The sequence below is a fragment of the Lepus europaeus genome, chromosome 5 (assembly GCF_033115175.1).
Source record: "Lepus europaeus isolate LE1 chromosome 5, mLepTim1.pri, whole genome shotgun sequence".
Lineage (NCBI taxonomy): Eukaryota > Metazoa > Chordata > Mammalia > Lagomorpha > Leporidae > Lepus > Lepus europaeus.
In genome coordinates, this window is record NC_084831.1 from 34,388,744 (window position 1) to 34,406,370 (window position 17,627).

The 17,627-nt window shown below is 53.9% G+C and overlaps 1 protein-coding gene across 1 annotated transcript; it reads left to right on the plus strand.

The window, feature by feature from the left end:
* Nucleotides 1-1,189: 1,189 nt before the first annotated feature.
* Nucleotides 1,190-13,975, plus strand: ERMAP (erythroblast membrane associated protein (Scianna blood group)). Its single transcript, XM_062190065.1, has 11 exons — nucleotides 1,190-1,268; nucleotides 1,504-1,842; nucleotides 2,609-2,884; nucleotides 4,993-5,109; nucleotides 5,625-5,657; nucleotides 6,625-6,657; nucleotides 9,383-9,403; nucleotides 10,124-10,144; nucleotides 10,242-10,268; nucleotides 10,358-10,384; nucleotides 13,251-13,975. Exons 1-11 carry the CDS (start codon nucleotides 1,190-1,192, stop codon nucleotides 13,973-13,975), a joined length of 1,698 nt encoding a protein of 565 aa, XP_062046049.1.
* Nucleotides 13,976-17,627: the final 3,652 nt, after the last annotated feature.

Sequence of the window (17,627 nt, forward strand, 5' to 3'; positions counted from 1 at the left end):
ACTCTGGTGTTTGTTGATTGGTTCTGGAAGTTCTTGCTCGTCTAGATTTGTCCTTTTGCTTTCTAAATCACACGTGGTGGTTCTACCACTTTTCCATCATCATCCTCACTCACAGCATTTGTAGACTTATCCAGGACGCCCACCTGCTTCCCACCCTCGCGCCAATCCTGCAAGGAGGCACTATTAGACGGACATGACTTAATTGCCATAATTTGACCTTTGAATGTTGTATAAATGTCTTGAAATATCACACTGTACCACATACATATGTGCAATTTTTACATGCTAACTAAAAGGGTGTGAACCCATGTATGCATTAAAATTATTTGTTGGGGCGCACACTGTGGTGCAGGGTGTTAAGCTGCTGCCTGAAATGCCGGCATCCAATATGGGCACCAGCTCAAGTCCCGGCTGCTCCACTTCCAATAGAGCTCCCAGCTAATGGTCTGGGAAAGCAACAAGTCCCTGGGCCCCTGCATCCTCGTGGGAAACCCAGTTGAAGCTCCTGGCTCTTGGCTTCAGCCTGGCCCAGCCCCAGCCATTGTGGCCATTTGGGGAATGAACAAGCAGATGGAAAATCTTTCTTTTTCTTCTCTCTTTGTAACTCTTTCAAATAAATAAAAACATATAATGTTTATATATACTATATATATATATATATATATAAATTTCTTAAAAAGATAAAGAAACGGGGCCGGCGCCGTGGCTTAACAGGCTAATCCTCCACCTTGCGGCGCCGGCACACCGGGTTCTAGTCCCGGTTGGGGCGCCGGACTCTATCCCGGTTGCCCCTCTTCCAGGCCAGCTCTCTGCTATGGCCCGGGAAGGCAGTGGAGGATGGCCCAAGTGCTTGGGCCCTGCACCCGCAAGGGAGACCAGGAGAAGCACCTGGCTCCTGGCTTCGGATCAGCGAGATACGCCGTCCGTAGCGGCCATTGGAGGGTGAACCAACGGCAAAAAGGAAGACCTTCCTCTCTGTCTCTCTCTCTCACTATCCACTCTGCCTGTCAAAAAAAAAAAAAAATAAAGAAAGAAAGAAAGAAAGGAGTCTCAGCAGGGCTCAGCCATAGTGTGAGAAAGAGGGAGGGAGGGGAGCCTGGCCTGGAAGCCAGGACTGTGTGTTTCCATCCAGTTCATAACCTGGTTCACCATCCTGGTGTCCCCAGTGTCTGTCCCTGCTCCCTGGGAGATGGCAGCTTCCTGTGACTCCTGGCTGGCTGGCGGCCTCATCACTCTCGTCTTTCTCCAGCTGCCGACGCACCTGTCAGGTAGGAGTCCTTGAACCTGTTCTCTGCTTGGGACCCTTGACAATGGTGACCCCGAAAGAAGGAGGCTTGGCTGGAGACCTTCCTTCTTCCTGGGTTCTGTTCTTCCCCCAGTCCTTTCAGGCGCTCTGCCAAGGCTCCCCGCGCCCTCCCCAGGCTGCTCCCACCCCTCGCTCCCAGGCCCCCCCCCCCCCCCCCCCCCGTTTCTCTCTCACTATCTCTGTCGGCGCCCGCACAGGAGATGCCGACAAGTACCACCTGGCCCCGCTCGGGGGCACGGCTGAGCTGCTCTGCCCGCTGCCGCTGTGGCCCCAGGTGGCATTCGACGAGGTGCGCTGGCTGCGGGCCGCCGGGCCGGGGCGCGCCGGGGCCGTGCACGTGTTCCGGGATGGGCAGGACCGGGAGGACGAGCTGCTGCCCGAGTACCGGGGCAGGACGGCGCTGGTGAGAGACGCCCGAGAGGGAACCGTCACTCTGCAGATCCGCGACGTGCGCCTGGAGGACCGCGGGCCCTACCGCTGCCGCATCCGGATAGGGAACCTGAGCCGGGAGGACTCCGTGAGCCTGCAGGTTGCAGGTGAGGATGGGGGTGGGCGCCCGCCGCCGGTCGCGGCCTCGATGAGCTCGCTCGGGACCTTCCTCGTCGCGCCTTAGCTTGGCATCCGGGGGCACAGCCTTGACCTTGCCCAGGCCTTCATTGCTGGGAGGAAGGAAACCGGACTTTGTACAATGCCAGTCCTGGTTACCTAAAGAGCTGGCCCCGGGGCCTCGATCCCCAACTGTGAAAGGTCCAGCAAGGTAGAGAGAACGTGTTTCAGAGGAGCTACAATATTAAAAACAAGCAAACAAACAAACAAACAAACCAGTCCACCAAAGCCCACACCAAACCAAACTCATGTCTGTGTTAGTAACCTATTCAGGTTCCATGATCACAGGGTGAGGATTTTTTTGGTCAGAACTTAGAAATTAAAAAGAGGAGGTGGACCTACTACTATAAAACAGGCTGTGGTTGGTAGACAGACGCTTTCCAAACCTTGTCCCTTGAGGTGGAGAGTCGTTTTCAGAAGGCGGCTGAAGTACCCAAAAGAATCTGAATCGTGGGATGTCAGTTACAGCCCTGAGTGGATTTTGAAATGTATTAGGAGAAAGTTGGAGACTGTGTTATGGGAGGTGGTAGGGTGGGGGGAGGCAGACACCCCAGTCTTAGAACCAGCTGCCCTTGTTCATCAGAGGGGGTGCTGGGGGTGGGGGGAGAGGTTCTGGCAGGGACCGTGTTCTCGCTAAGAGCCTGCCAGCCTGGATCTGGGCTCGTCAGCCAGGAAGCATCTCCTCTTCAGTCCTAGGCTCTGATCCTTACATCCATGTGACCGGCTATGACGCTGGGTGGATCCAGCTGGTGTGCAGATCGGTGGGATGGTTCCCGAAGCCTTGGGCTGAGTGGAGAGACCCGGAGGGCAGAAAGCTTCTCTCCCTGTTGGAGGTCCACTCTCCGGACGAGGCAGGGCTCTTCCGCACAGCAGTGGCCAGCAGGATCAGGGACAGCACTCTGGGGAATGTGTCCTGCACCGTGCGCAACGTGGCCCTTGGCCAGGAGAGGACCACTGTCATGGTCATAGCAGGTACAAGCTGGGCTGCGGAAAACAGGCTGGGGGCAGTCGGAGGGCCCCGAGGAGACTCAGACCCTAGGGGAAACCTGATAAGGATTTTTCAAGTTTGGGGCCATTGCTGTGATGTAGTAGGCTAAGCTGTCAGCATCCCATATGGGCGCCAGTTCGAGTCCCAGTTGCTCCTCTCCTGATCCAGCTCTCTGCTATGGCCTGGGAAGGCAGTGCTTGGGTCCTGCACCCTCGTGGGAGACCCAGAAAAAGCTCCTAGCTCCTGGTTTTGGATTGGCCAAGCTCCAGTCATTGCGGCCATTTGGGGAATGAACCAGTGGATGGAAGACCTTTTCTCTCTGTCTCCCCCTCTCTCTGTCTGTAACTCTGCCTTTCAAATAGATAAAAAGATTTTTAAAATATTTTCAGATTTTTTTTAAGTTCTGAGAATAAAGCACATGTATGGTAGAAAATGTGAAAGAATGCAGAGTGTTTTAAAGAAGCCAGATGGTGACGTGTGATGTCATGAACTGGGGAGAATGGCTGCTAACAGTGTGGTGTCTTCCAAGATATTGTGCACATGTGCATCTCCCAGTGTGGCTGTGTTTACGTGAACATAATCTTGTGCCCATGCCCGGGGTCTTTTCCTCGATGGGTGACAGCACAAGCATTTTGCCCACATCCTTAATTAATTTGCTTGTGGCATGATTTTAGGGTCTGCGTCCCACTTCCTTACATGGCTGTAGAATACATGAACCCAAGCCCATTTCTGGGCATCTGAATGTCTTTCAATTCTCCCCCATATTGTAACCAACACGTCAGTGAACATCTTTGCCCACGCTGGGGAAGTGCTTTCTCATTATTAGAATGGATTTCTGGAAGCAGGATTACTGAGCCTTTTAGCGGCCCTAGCAACAGGGAGTCATTTGGCAGAAAAGGATGGTTGTGGAGCCAAGAGAGAGCCTGGGCTTGGGGCTGGAGGGGGGAGGGGGGAGGGGTCTCTTTCCCCCTCTCTGTGCCCCTCCCTTCTTCCCTTACTCCTGCCACTGCCCTAAGTGCTTTCCTTGATGATCTCTTCGAATGGCCGGGAAACCTCAGGAGATAGGAACTCCTGCTCCTCTTACAGACGAGGCAAACCAGGCTTGCAGGGGCTCAGCTACTTGCCTGCTTTGGGTGGATCTTGGCATGTGTTTGGGCAAAGCTTGAGACTGTCTTATCCTGCAGGCAGGAGCATGGTGGAGGGGAGAGGCAGACATCCAAGTCCTAGGAGCAGCTGCCCCTCTTCATCAGAGGCAGCTGTGCAGGGCCCAAGGCCCTGGGTGCTCAGGACGGTCGTTGGGCAAGGACACATACCCACCTGTGCTCTTCTCCGTGTGCTACAGCCCAGTTTGTGCTTTTCCTGTCATTGTATTTATGTATTTAAAAGGCAAAGTTACAGAAAGAGGGGGAGGGAGAGACATAGAGAGAGAAGTCTTCCAAATGCTGGTTCACTCCACAAATGGCCACAACAGCCAGGACTGAGCCAGGCTGAAGCCAGGAGTCAGGAGTCTCTTCCGGGCCTCCCATGTGGGTGCAGGGGCCCAAGCACTTGGGCCTCTTCTGCTGCTTTCCCCAGGCACATTAGCAGGGAGCTGGATTGGGAGTAGGGCAGCAGGGGCTCGAACCAGAGCCCGTACGGCAGGCTTTCTCTAATTCTTTCTTCCCTCCTTTCTCTCCTGCCCAGGCTTCAGGCCTGCTGCCCAGGGCTCTGGTGGCTCTCGGGCAGATAGCCGACTGCTGCTCCGGGGACTAGAAGGGTTGGGGGTGCGTGAGTGCCCAGAGAAGCGTGCAGCCAACACCAGGAGATCGCTGAGGGCGCCCTTGCTTCCCTGGAGCCTCCGGCTCCCCCGGCTCTGATGCAGTCGGGGTGCGGAGCCAAGTCTCACCTTGGTCTGCAGGCAGGACCACCTGAGCCACTCCTTAGTGGTCCCAGCTAGCTTTGCTGTCCTCCTGGCTTTGAGAAGAGTAGAGCCTGTGTGGTGTCAACTGGAGGGCTCTCCCTAGCAGCGATGGGGAGTGGTGGGAGGTGCCTGAGCCACCTGCGAGCTGAGGTGAGGGGCCGGGGGCGGGGTCCCTGGCCATCTCTCTTGCAGCCCCATCTCCAGGAAGGCTGTCCGCCTCGGAGGTGGCTCTCGCCGCCATCCTGCCCGTCCTGGGGCTCCTCATCACAGCAGGCGTGTATCTCATCTGGAAGCAACGACGATCGAAAGGTAACTGAGGGCCGAGGGAGTCCCAGCTGGCAGGGAGTGGGATGCTGACTGCTTGGGAGGAGGCCAGCAGCGAGTGAACATGGAGCCGATGCCTGTCTGTAGGTTGGAGATCTCTGGAGCTGGCTGGGAGAAAACTGGGAGAGCCGTGCCCTGGGGCCTCGCATTGCACAGGGAATTCACCAAACCTCAACAAGGCCTCTGGGCAGAGATGTGAATTCTCATCTTCTGAGACAGCAGAGAACTGGCTGCGGCAGCCATCTCATTAACTAAGAAATTAATTACAGCCTTGTAGTTGGGAAGCCCAATTATATCCCCTGGGTAAAACCCTCATAAAAACAGTCATGCGGCACACAGGCTCTCAGGGTTGCAAAAGACAGTCGCCCAAGGCAGCGCTGCTCTGTCGTCTACAGCTTGGAAGACCTAATCCTTTCACAAGTCACACACTGGCTGTGACGAGCTGTCAATCCCATCAGGCCCTTCCTAAATCTGAGCTGACCTTTCTCTCTCCCCTCTAGAGAAACTTCTCTATGAACAGGTGATGGAGGTGGGTAAGTGTCCTGGGCTGGGGGAGGGCGGGGGGGAGATGGGGCTCAGTTCGGTTCATTTCTGTACCTCCAGCACCACTAGTCCAGACGGTGGCCCCGAGAGTTCCCCCACCCACTGCCCTTGGTGCTTGGTGGAGGTGGTCAGGTTGGAGTCTGTTGCTCCCAGTTTTTACTGACTCTTGCTTGGAATAGCTTGGTCTGTGAGCCCATTGCTTCATCTTGTGCTATGGAGTTTTATACGGTGAACACAGGGGAGGCTTTTATTCATTCAACAGGAACTGAGAAGCAGCTAGCACTTGCCCTAGACCACCCTGTAGGGGTGGTCCTAGTTCTAGGGGTAAAAGCAGACACAGTCTTGCTCTCCTGGAACTTTCGGTCCAGTTGGGGAAATTGCAGGAATGCAGTAATTATGTGATCAATGCATCAAGTGCGACGAGAGAAAGCCTCCAGTTCCGGGACAGCTGCAACTAGGAGGAACCTACCGGGTCTGATTGGAGGAGCGCTGTTGGGCTCGAAGGACTGCAAGTCGGGAGGGAAGAAGGAGTGGAGAAGCCATCACGCAGAACAGAAAGCATAGCTTGCGAGGCACATGGCGGTGGACAGCAGCCCTCGTGTGGGGAGCTGGAAGGGTGCAGAGCGGAGGGGGCGGTGTGAGGCCTTGGGGAGCCTGTTGAGCACTTTAGTCTTTAACTGAAGCCCGAGAGCCGTGACAGAGCAGTGGATGAATGGAGGTATTCCTTTAGGGTTGTGCTTAGGAAAGCTCCCCGGCTGCAGTGCTGAGGGTGTGGGACAGGATGCGGGGAGGGGTTGGGGCCCCCTTGCTGTCATCCAGCCGAGCGAGGGGGAGTGGAGGTGAGGACGGGCGGAGGTGGGCGGGCTTAGGGGCAGGTGAACTCAATGGGAAACAGAGACCCAGAGACCCTGCTGGTAATGGTGTGGAATCTCACTTTCTTTTCCTTCCCTTCTCTAGAAAACCTTCTCTCAGACCATGCTAAAGAAAAAGGTAATTACAAGAGTAAGGGGTAGGGAACAAATAACACGTTCTCTGACAGTCTAATCACAGTGCATTGCATTTTAGGGTACTTCAGAATGTCTGTGGAAAGGGGAATTGAAAAATAAGTTTAGAAGAGGGAGTTTGGGGCCGGCACCACAGCTCACTAGGCCAATCCTCCGCCTGAGGCGCTGGCACCCTGGGTTCTAGTCCCGGTTAGGGCGCCGGGTTCTGTCCCAGTTGCTCCTCTTCCAGTCCAGCTCTCTGCTGTGCCCCGGGAGTGCAGTGGAGGATGGCCCAGGTCCTTGGGCCTTGCACCCACATGGGAGACCAGGAGGAAGCACCTGACTCCTGGCTTCGGATTGGTGCAGCGCACCGGTCGCAACGTGCCGGCCATAGCGGCCAGTTGAGGGGAGAACCAATGAAAAAAGGAAGACCTTTCTCTCTCTCTCTCTCTCCCTCTCTCTCTCTCTCTCTCACTGTCTAACTCTGACTGTCAACAACAACAACAAAAAAAAAAAGAGGGAGTTTGACCAGGATTTTAAGACTCTGGGTGGAATGCCCAGGTCTCACATCAGAGTGCCTGGGTTCAAATCCCGGCCATGGCTCCTGATTCCAGTGTCCTATTGGTGCAAACCCTGAGAGGCGGTGGTGCTGGATCAAGTAATTGGATTTCTTACACCCATGTGGGAGACACAGACTGAGTTCCCAGCTCCCAGCTCTGGCCCCAGCCAGAGGCCAGTGTAGGTATTTGAGTAGTGAACCAGTGAACTGTCTGCCTGTCTCTCAAATAAGTAAATAAATACATTTTAATTTTTTAAAGATTATTTATTTGAAAGGCAGAGTTACTGAGAGTGAGGATAGACAGACAGACAGATTTCCATTGCTGATTCACTCTTCAAATGATTGCAAAGCCCGGAACTGGGTCTGTCCAAAGCCAGGAGCTGGGAACCGGGAGCCGGGAACCGGGAGCTTCTTCTGGGTCTCCCACGTGGGTGCAGGGGCCCAAGGACTTGGGCCATTTTCTGCTTTCCCAGGCACATTAGCAGGGAGCTGGATCAGAAAAGGAGAAGCTGGGACTCGAACCAGCTCCCATATGGGATGCCGGTGTGGCAGGCAGTGGATTTACCTGCTATGTCACAGCACTGCCCCTCCAATACTTTTTTTTTTTTTAAAGTAGGCTTATTTTGGTGCAGAAATTATTGACATCTATGCATAGATTTTTCATGATATACATTTTCCATGGACTTTCTGAAGACCCCTCATATATATGTGTGCATACCCCAGTTAATATTACTGGACTTTCATTTCTGATGTCAAGGGGCAACAGAGTTGGTGGTGGTGGGTGGGGGATGCCCATGGCCAAAATTCACAGGCCCCTTCCTCAGCCTCAACACCAGTTGCTTAAATAGAAGCCTGCAGTTAGTGGAAAGTGTATTGTGTGCTCACATGGGACCTCTGGGAGTCCCCGGGACCCCCAGGCCCCCTGCCTTGGGGGAGGTGCTGTGACACAGTGGAAGGGTCACAGGCTTCGGAGTCAGTGGCCCCTGATGCAGATCCCTGGTCTGCCACCTTGGCCTTGGGGAGGCCACTGTGCTGCTCGGAGCTCTGCTCTCCTCCCTACCTGATTGCCTTCCGTCTCGGAAGAGACCGCCTTTTAAAACATTGATCCCAGTGCTTGGAGCTGCTTTTCCGTATTGCCATTTCGCCTTCACTAGTTGAGGACGTGGGCCCCTGAGGGTAAACGTCAGACCTCTCTGGAGACAAGGCCCTGGCTCAGACGGCTCCACGTTCAGTGGTTCTGGCATCTTTTCTCCCCTTACTGGGGAGAAGTGTGGGGTACACCCTGGCTGTTCCGCCCAAGAGCGAAGGGAACAGCGCAGTGCAATGGTAAGGGCCTCTGACTCAGAAGCCTGGCAGGCTAGGGTTTGAATCCTGCTTCCTGGCCACTGGATGGCCTTGGGCAAATCTGACAGCTGTGCGACCAGCCTTCTGTAAGACAGGAACAATAGCTCTGCACACTGTGTGTTGTTGAGGGCTCCCAGGTCCACTCGGCATGGTGAATGGAGCTGTTAGTAGTGGTCATGGTAGCAACAGGCTGCAGGTGCCTCTTATTGCTCCAGTGCCTCATGCCTGGTGTGCCCAGCCCTTTAGCACAGGGCCCAGGGGTGGACTCCGGTGTGCGACTTCGGTTGTCTGGCAGGGCCAGTGCTAGCCTGGGGGAAGTGCAAGCCACACCCCCTCTGGAGAAGCCACAGGCCTCGCCCGAAGCACACACAGTCCCCACACCTTCTGGGACCTCCACATTTGTAGCACGTGTAACTTCCGGGGAGCTTCCGCAGAGAATACTACAGGCACGTCAGCAAGTCAGTGCTGGGCCTCCAGCGACTTTTACACTTTAGATCCCTTAAACAGGAGGCTGTGGAAGGGCACTGGGGTGGAGGCCCACGTGCCACGTGCCATGCTGTAGACGTGTGGGAACACTCACATGGATGGCAGAAATGAAACCAGACAGAAAGGAAGTGAAGAAGGAGAAACCAAGGGTGTCTGTTCATTGGGAAAGTGGCACCGTCAGGGTCCCGCATGTGACCTCTGAGACGGGGACTGCATAAGGGGCTGATGGAGATGTCATCACCATTTCCATCCCAGAGCGGGGGCGGGATGAGCCTTCCAGGCTCCTGGGATGAGATGAGGGGCAGGGTTCGGTCACTCACTCCTCTCTCTCTCTGGTTTTCAGGGAGACTCCACAAAGCACTCAGTAAGTTCTGCTCCTCCTCCACGCTACAGACTTCCTTTGGCAGACGGTTTCACTTCCTGGGGCAGAAGGGAGGGGCATCCAAGCCCTGGGGATTTCTCAGCTCCCAGACCCCCTGCTCCTCTTTCCTGCATGTGTCTTTTCTACTCTCTAAGTGGGAACTGCTTTCCCAAGCAGTGTATACCTCCCATGGGGGAAGCCGTCTGGAAACCCCTTTTCTCACCCATGCATGGCACTTCCTTAGGGGGATCCCAGGCACATGGATTCCCCAGCAAATGGATCGTGCCACAGCCTGTGCTTCTCGACCATTTCATACATGAGAACCTCTTTTTAACGTGAAACCTGCAGTCACACAACATCTGTTTTATTTTGCATGATGAAATGTGCACAATAACAAAAATCCAGTCGGGACTTGGTGATAGTTTTAAAGGAACTTGCGTTTTGTTCCTCACCCACACACATCTACGTACGCTTGTGCTGTGTTCCCTGTAGGTGTGAGATGTGTGATTTATTCAGTCTGCAGGCGGGGTTTGGCGCACATGGGGATTTGCTGATGCTCTGCTGGATCTCTGGGGACCCCTGGCCCTAGCAGGGAGCTATTGCTGTTGCCGTCAATTAGAGGGAAGTTCCAGGGCATCCACAAATGTGCTTGGGATGGGACAGTAGTGTTAGGGCACTGTGTAAGCCCTCGTTCTGACTTGTCAAACTCTCTTTGTTCTTCAGAGAAACTCCGGAATGAGCTGAGTAAGTTGCCCACATTCCTTGAACTTCCTCACCGGCTTGGCTCCCGTTGTCCCAGTAGTTCCGGTGACAGCTAATCTCCTTGTTTCTTCTTTCATAGAACTGAAGAGAGCTGCAGCCAACTCAGGTGAGATGTGCTTTCCTCCTGCGTGGCCCCCACCCTGAGGGAGTTCCCAGTTTTCCATGGCTCTAACAGTGCCTTCTGCTGCCCCCCAGGCTGGAGAAGAGCCCGGCTGCATTTTGGTGAGTTCCCCGCATCCAGTTGCTCCACGCCGCAGACCTCCTCCTCTCTAAGGCTCTGCCACCTGAGAATGCAGACTGTAATTTTACCAACTTTTTTTTTTTTTTTTTGACAGGCAGAGTGGACAGTAGAGGGAGATAAAGAGAAAGGTCTTCCTTTTCCGTTGGTTCACCCTCCAATGGCCACCGCTGTAGGCGCGCTGCGGCCGGCGCACCAAGCTGTTCTGATGGCAGGAGCCAGGTGCCTATCCTGGTCTCCCATGGGGTGCAGGGCCCAAGCACTTGGGCCATCCTCCACTGCACTCCCTGGCCACAGCAGAGAGCTGGCCTGGAAGAGGGGCAACCAGGATAGAATCCGGCGCCCCGACCGGGACTAGAACCCGGTGTGCCGGCGCCGCAAGGCGGAGGATTAGCCTGTTAAGCCACGGCGCCGGCTAATTTTACCAACTTTTAACAGATCTGCTTATTTCATTTCTGGTTTTATATTTATTTATTTATTTGAAAGTCAGAATTACACAGAGAGAGAGAGGAGAGGCAGAGAGAGAAAAAAAGGTCTTTCACCAGCTGGTTCACTCCCCAGATGGCCACAATGGTCGGAGCTGTGCCAATCAGGAGCCAGGAGCTTCCTCTGGTTCTCCCATGTAGGTGCAGGGGCCCAAGGACCCGGGCCATCTTCTACTGCTTTCCCAGGCCATAGCAGAGAGCTGGATGGGAAGTGGAGCAGCCAGGTCTCCAACCAGTGCCCATATGGGATGCCGGCACTGCAGGCAGTGTCTTTACCTGCTATGCCACAGTGCCAGCCTGGATTTTTTAGACTTTTATTAAGTTTATCAGTCATTTGTATTTCTTTGTGGCTTGTCTGTGTCTTCCCTAATTGGGCTACTTTTGGATTTGTGAAGATTCTTTTTCTCTTTCTTTCTTTTTAAAAGATTTATTTATTTATTTGAAAGGCAGAGTTATAAAGAGGTAGAGGCAGAAGCAGAGAGAGAGAGAGAGAAAGAGAGAGATAGCAAGATAAAAAGATATCTTCCATCCACCAGTTCATTTCCCAAATGGCTGCAATAGCCAGCGCTGGGCCTATCCTAAGCCAGCAGCCAGGAGCTTCTTCCTTGTCTCCCATGTGGGTGGAGGGGCCCAAGCACTTGGGCCATCTTCCACTGCTTTCCTAGGCCATTAGCAGGGAGCTGGATGGGAAGTGGAGCAGCCAGGACTCAAAACTGGCACCCAAAGTAGGATGCTGGCAGTGGCTTAAGTTATTGTACCACAATGCCGGCCCTGAGGATTCTTTCTAAAATATGTGAACTGTTTGTCATAATGGTCACACATTATTTTTCAGTTGCACTTTATTTCCCTATGCTGCTTCTGGATGCATGCTTGCTTTATTCTGATGTGGTCACATTCATCAGTCTTTTCCTGTGGGCTCTTCTGCATTTTCAGGTCTGGGAAGCCCGCTCTGTCTCACAGTCAGGCAAGAGCCACGGTCTCTGCCTCCTTCTGCACAGCTGCCACCCCCTTCTTTCTCTGGAGAGGATTTGCTTGGGGGGGGGGGGTTGGAGGGTGACGGAGATTCTCAAAGACGGGAATGGGCTGGGCAGACGCCCTCCAAAGTACAGACCACCCTACAGGATTTGCGCTTCTCTCTTTTGATGCATTTCCAAATAGTTTGCATGTTTTGCTGCTGGATGAACAGGGTCTGTTGATTTTTATTACTTTTACTGGGTTATTGTCAGCTTCCCAGACCCTCCCGTCCCCTCCTGTTCAACAGGCCGGAGGAGGTGGCCACAGAAGAGGACTCCAGGCCACCCTGGCTGGCGTTCTGGCAACTCAGGAGCCTCTGTCTCAAGGCACAGTCTGGCTTCCTCCCACCAACCCAAGCTGTGCCTTTTGTGGATTTTTAACTCCTTCCTGCCTTTGGGGGAGGAGGGAGACTCATGTGATGGCCATCATCCCCCCTTTTAAGGGGGGATCCGTCTTTCTATATTAACATTTAGAAGTGATGATGGTCTGCAATACTTTTTTTTTTTTTTTTTTTTTTTTGACAGGCACAGTGGATAGTGAGAGAGAGAGACAGAGAGAAAGGTCTTCCTTTTTGCTGTTGGTTCACCCTCCAATGGCTGCTGCGGCCGGCGCGTCTCACTGATCCGAAGCCAGGAGCCAGGTGCTTCTCCTGGTCTCCCATGCGGGTGCAGGGCCCAAGGACTTGGGCCATCCTCCACTGCACTCCCGGGCCATAGCAGAGAGCTGGCCTGGAAGAGGGGCAACCGGGATAGAATCCGGCGCCCCAACCGGGACTAGAACCTGGTATGCCGGTGCCGCAAGGCGGAGGATTAGCCTGTTAAGCCACGGCGCCGGCTGCAATACTTTTAGGTTACAGATAAGCCTCACGCACTCACTGAGGGGTCAAGACCCTGTCTGAGTCTGCACAACAGCTCCACAGCCCAGGTTGCCCTTATTCGCGCTCTACAGATCAGAAACTAAGGTTAGAGGTGCATGCTGCTCCGAGGGTCACGCGGCTAGCATGTGGCAGAGCCTGGGACTCAAGCATCCTGTGTGACTGTAGGCGCTACCAAGGCCGGGTGTATGATCTTACTTGAGGTTCCTTTGGAACATCGAAGACGAAGGTAGTATATTTCTTGAGGACTAGGGCCATTTCATAGCCGAAGAACCTGTTCCTCTTTTGTTTAGGGCTGTCCCGGCGACCTGTTGTTTGAAGGACAGTACTCTTTGGTCCCAGTCCACGTGTGGGAGGGACGCACGAACTAGAATGGGTCAACGGCAGTGACCGCAGACCAAGAGGTTACTTTCCATCCCAAAGCTCCCATAAGCCCCAGCCGGCCTAACCCTCACCTCTCTCTGTGGCTCCCTGCAGTGGCTGTGGCCCTGGACCCGGATACGGCACATCCTAAGCTCGTTCTGTCCGAGGACAGGAGGTGCGTGAGGCTTGGCGACAGAAAGCAGCCCCTGCCCGACAACCCCCAGAGGTTTGATTTCGTCGTCAGCGTCCTGGGCGCCGAGTACTTCACGGCCGGCTGTCACTACTGGGAGGTGTACGTGGGAGACAAGACCAAGTGGATCCTTGGGGTGTGCAGCGAGTCGGTGAGCAGGAAGGGCAAGGTCACCGCCTCGCCCGCCAACGGACACTGGCTCCTGCGGCAGAGCCGTGGGGAGGAGTACGAGGCACTCACGTCCCCGCAGACGGCCCTGCGCTTGAAGCAGCCTCCGCGCTGCGTGGGCGTCTTCCTGGATTACGAAGCGGGAGTCATCGCCTTCTACAACGTGACTGACAAGTCGCACATCTTCACCTTCACCGACAGCTTCTCCGGCCCGCTCCGCCCTTTCTTTGAGCCTTGTCTCCACGACGGAGGGAAAAACACGGCGCCTCTGATCATCTGTCCTGAACTGCTGCAGTCCGAAGAGTCCCTCGCCCCCAAGCCAGAAGGAAAAGGCCACGCGAATGGCGACGTGTCCCTGAAGCTGAACCCCTCCTTGCGACCCCCTCCCGCCCCAGAGCTGCCCCCACTCAGGGACATGATCGAGTCCTGGCCCTCCGACGTGGGCCCGGCCCTTCAGGGCTTCAGGGCTCCTTCCTTGTAGGGGAGGGCTCTGCCTCATTTCCTGCTGCCGTGACAGGCCAGCCCAGCACCCTGGCCTTGGGTCTCCTGGAGTAACATCTGATTCCGGAACGCCCCTTAGCCCAGGCATCCTGGTGGTTCCTGGTCGGACCACTGTCAGGGTTCGGCACTGAGCACCGCCTTCCCTCTGAGGACTTAGGGTCCCCACTGCGCTGCACGGGACATCCTGGAGAGCAGGGGAGCAGTTTGGGTTGAGGGCGAGGTGCTGACTGTGGGTCCCTGGGGGATGGAGCCCACTAGGGGCGCACTGACAAGAACCCTCCTGCCGCACTCTGGTGCCTGACTACTCAGTGACACCCTCAGGGATGGCTTTCTTGCTTTGTGCAGTTCAGGCCTCCTGCCCCCAGAGCCAGCTTTGTCCCCTTGCTTTGCATCGTTGTCCCCCACGCTCTTTCTTCAGGACTGGGGTGGGGGAGGGGTGACGCATGCCACCCTCTGTTTTCTGGATGCTGTAGACAGCACAGTGTGGTGATGTCCGGAGCTAACGTGCATGGTTTCCAATGCTAACGTATCTCTCAATGATATCCAGGTACTAGAACTTTAAATGCAGGGCCATAATCCTGAACAGCCTCAGGAGCACCGACTGGGGAGCTGTGTGTGGCCTGAACAGACTGGGGAGACGAGACTGTGGCCTTCCCAGTGCCCTCCCGAGACTCAGAGCGGCCCAGCTAGACTCCAGGGCTGTTTAACCCACAAATCTGTGTGACTGGAAGACTCCCCTATTGCAGCAGCAACCCATCTTTTAGGTCAGACAGACTTGGTCTCAAATAAGAAGCTGGTGGACCAGGTACGAGGATGAAATAGCAACCCCGATTTGGGGGTGTGGATTACAGAGAGAAGTCTGGTCGCTGTCACGTCCCACCCACCTGTGAGCTGGGCTCTGGCGATACACGCCGTCAGATTGCAGGGGGGTACACACAGTTCTCCCCATAGAAACTGGGACGTTTTGTCATGAAGGCTGGCTAGTCCAAGATCTGGGGGTGACGCAGCAAGCGGGCATCCCAGGCATAGTTCAGGGTTCAAGGCCAGTAGACTGGAGACCCAGGAAGACAGAGTGTTTCTGTTCCAGCCTGAAGGCAGGCGGGCAGGAAGCATACTTAGCTAGAGGCGGCTCAGTCTTTTGTTCTACTGAGTTCTTCAGCTGATTGGATGAGCCCACCTACATGAGGGAGGGCCACCTGCTTTACTCAGCCTACCGATGTAAATGTTAATCTCACCCAAAACACCCCACAGAAACATCCAGAATGATGTGTGACCAGATATCTGGGCACACTGTGGCCCAGTCAAGTTGATACATTAACTATCACAGTGCCTGCGTGGATTTTTTTTTCATTTGCTTTTGTACAGTTCTTAAATAAAAGTTTGATATTTGTTGTTTGGCATGCTGTTATTTTCACTGTGAATGAGAGGTGGTGGAGAAAGTAAATTATGGGATTGGTTTCCACATAGCTCTGAGTCCACCCAGTCCATAATAAAGTCACAGTTTTATTCCTGAATTTATGCTCTAGTATTTTATCAGTTTATAAACTAATAGTACATATCAGGTATTCATATTTTCCTAATAGATATTCAGCACCATTACTTTCCTGAATATCTTTTCTTTAAAAAAAGATTTATTTATTTATTTGAAAGAGAGAGAGAGAGGTCTTTCAACCACTGGTTCACTCTCCAGATGGCCGCAATGGCCGAGCTGTACTGATCCGAAGCCAGGAGCCAGGAGCTTCTTCTAGGTCTCCCATGCAGGTGCAGGGGCCCAAGGACTTGGGTCATCCTCCACTGCTTTCCCAGGCCATTAGCAGGGAGCTGGATTGGAAGTGGAGCAGCTGGGACATGAACCAGTGCCCATATGGGATGCTGGCACCTCAGGCTTTAACCTGCTGTGGCCACAGAGCTGGCTCCTTTCGTGAATATCTTAATCTTAAAACTAACATTGTTCATACTGGCCCCACTCAATAGAAAAGTTACCATTTGTGGAGGGTTCTATCCATCTATCTGTCTACCTTTCTATGAGCTCATTTAACTCTTTCAACAATTCTGCCAGGGATTTTATAGAGAAGGAAAATGGTGCTCCAAACGGTGAGGTAGAACTGCTCTACCCAGCTCTGAAGGCAATCCTTGTTCTTTGCACTGAAACGTGGTGCAGATATGAGGAACCTGAGGTTAGGTCAGTGCTGCGGCTCAATAGGCTAATCCTCCGCCTGTGACGCTGGCACACCGGGTTCTAGTCTCGGTTGGGGCGCTGGATTCTGTCCCGGGTGCTCCTCTTCCTGTGGCCTGGGGGTGCAGTGGAGGATGGCTCAAGTGCTTGGGCATGCACCCCATGGGAGACCAGGAAAAGCACCTGGCTCCTGGCTTCAGATCAGCGCTGTGCACCGGCTGAAGCGCGCCGGCCGCAGCAGCCATTGGAGGGTGAACCAACGGAAAAGGAAGACCTTTCTCTTTCTCTCTCTCACTGTCCACTCTGCCTGTCAAAAACAAAAACAAAACAAAACAAAACAAAAAAACAACAAAAAAAACTGAGGTTAGCCTACATACTCAGACATTATCTTCTAAAATTATCCCTCCCCGCTAATCCCAATCCTGGCTACGTTAGTGGTCCTCTTGTGTCTGGATTGATGGATCACTCTCAGGTTTAACCAGGGATGCAGGTAGGGCCTGGAAAAATCCCTGCATGGGGACTATGGGAGGCCTGGAGTTTGTTTTGGGTCATTTACCTTCAAACTCCCTTCCAGTTCTACACCTCTTTAAGTTATAAACTCCAGGCTCCCCTAGATGTCTAGGGGATCTCCAAGAGTCAGTCACCAACCAACTCAAGGAAGAAACTTTGTGTGACCCCTTGGAGGTCATGCTGTTAGCTGTACATCGTCTTCAACTCCCCACAAGGACAGGGTGAGAAATGACCCATGGTATGTTTTCACAGAAGACTAGGCTTAGCTTGAGTGAGGCCATGATACCAGGGTTCAGTAGCACGCAGGATAGAGATGACCAGAGCAGGTCAGCTGCTCAGCTTGCTTTGCAAACCTTGCACACTTGCTATCTTTATAACCTTCAGCAGTTCTGCAATCAGAACCACAGGATGCTCCTGCAAAGTGCGCCAGCATCTCTGCTCCCTTGCTGTTTGAACAGCTAACGGCACCCTCCCCGTCCCACTCAGCCCCTTCACTGGCTCTGCTTGAGGCGCCTTGTGGGGTACAGTTTGTAACTCCCAAGTTGCTCAACCAATGAGGACCTGGAGGAAGGGACCTCTGCTGGCAGAGCTAAAAGGAGCCGAGTTTCTGAGCGCGGCGCCTGCTGGTCGCGTTCTCTGGACCGGGAGTGAGTAAATGCCTCCTCTGCTTCCTTCCTGTCTCTAAGTCCATCCTTTGGTGGGTAGGTGGTCTCAGGTGGGCTTATTTCCCACAATAGCCGCCCTGCATCTTGGGCTTGGACTCTGGAATATAACTTAAAACGAAACCCGGTTCCCGCAGCTCTGTTCCAAAGTTCCCAAACGTTTCCCCCAAGCTGTGGTCTTACTCAGGACTACAACTCCCAGCATGCCACGCCAGAGGCCAAAGCTTATTGGCAGTCTCGCCTTGGTCTTGTGTGTTGTGACAGCTACTCCAACCAATGGAAAG

What these genes read in the sequence shown, in the direction of transcription:
- ERMAP (XM_062190065.1), top strand. Translation starts at nt 1,190, where the DNA reads ATGGCAGCTTCCTGTGACTCCTGGCTGGCTGGCGGCCTCATCACTCTC. An exon ending in TGAACAGGTGATGGAGGTGG is followed by an intron (nt 5,658 to 6,624) that starts GTAAGTGTCCTG and finishes TCCCTTCTCTAG; the next exon opens with AAAACCTTCTCTCAGACCAT. An exon ending in GAGACTCCACAAAGCACTCA is followed by an intron (nt 9,404 to 10,123) that starts GTAAGTTCTGCT and finishes TTTGTTCTTCAG; the next exon opens with AGAAACTCCGGAATGAGCTG.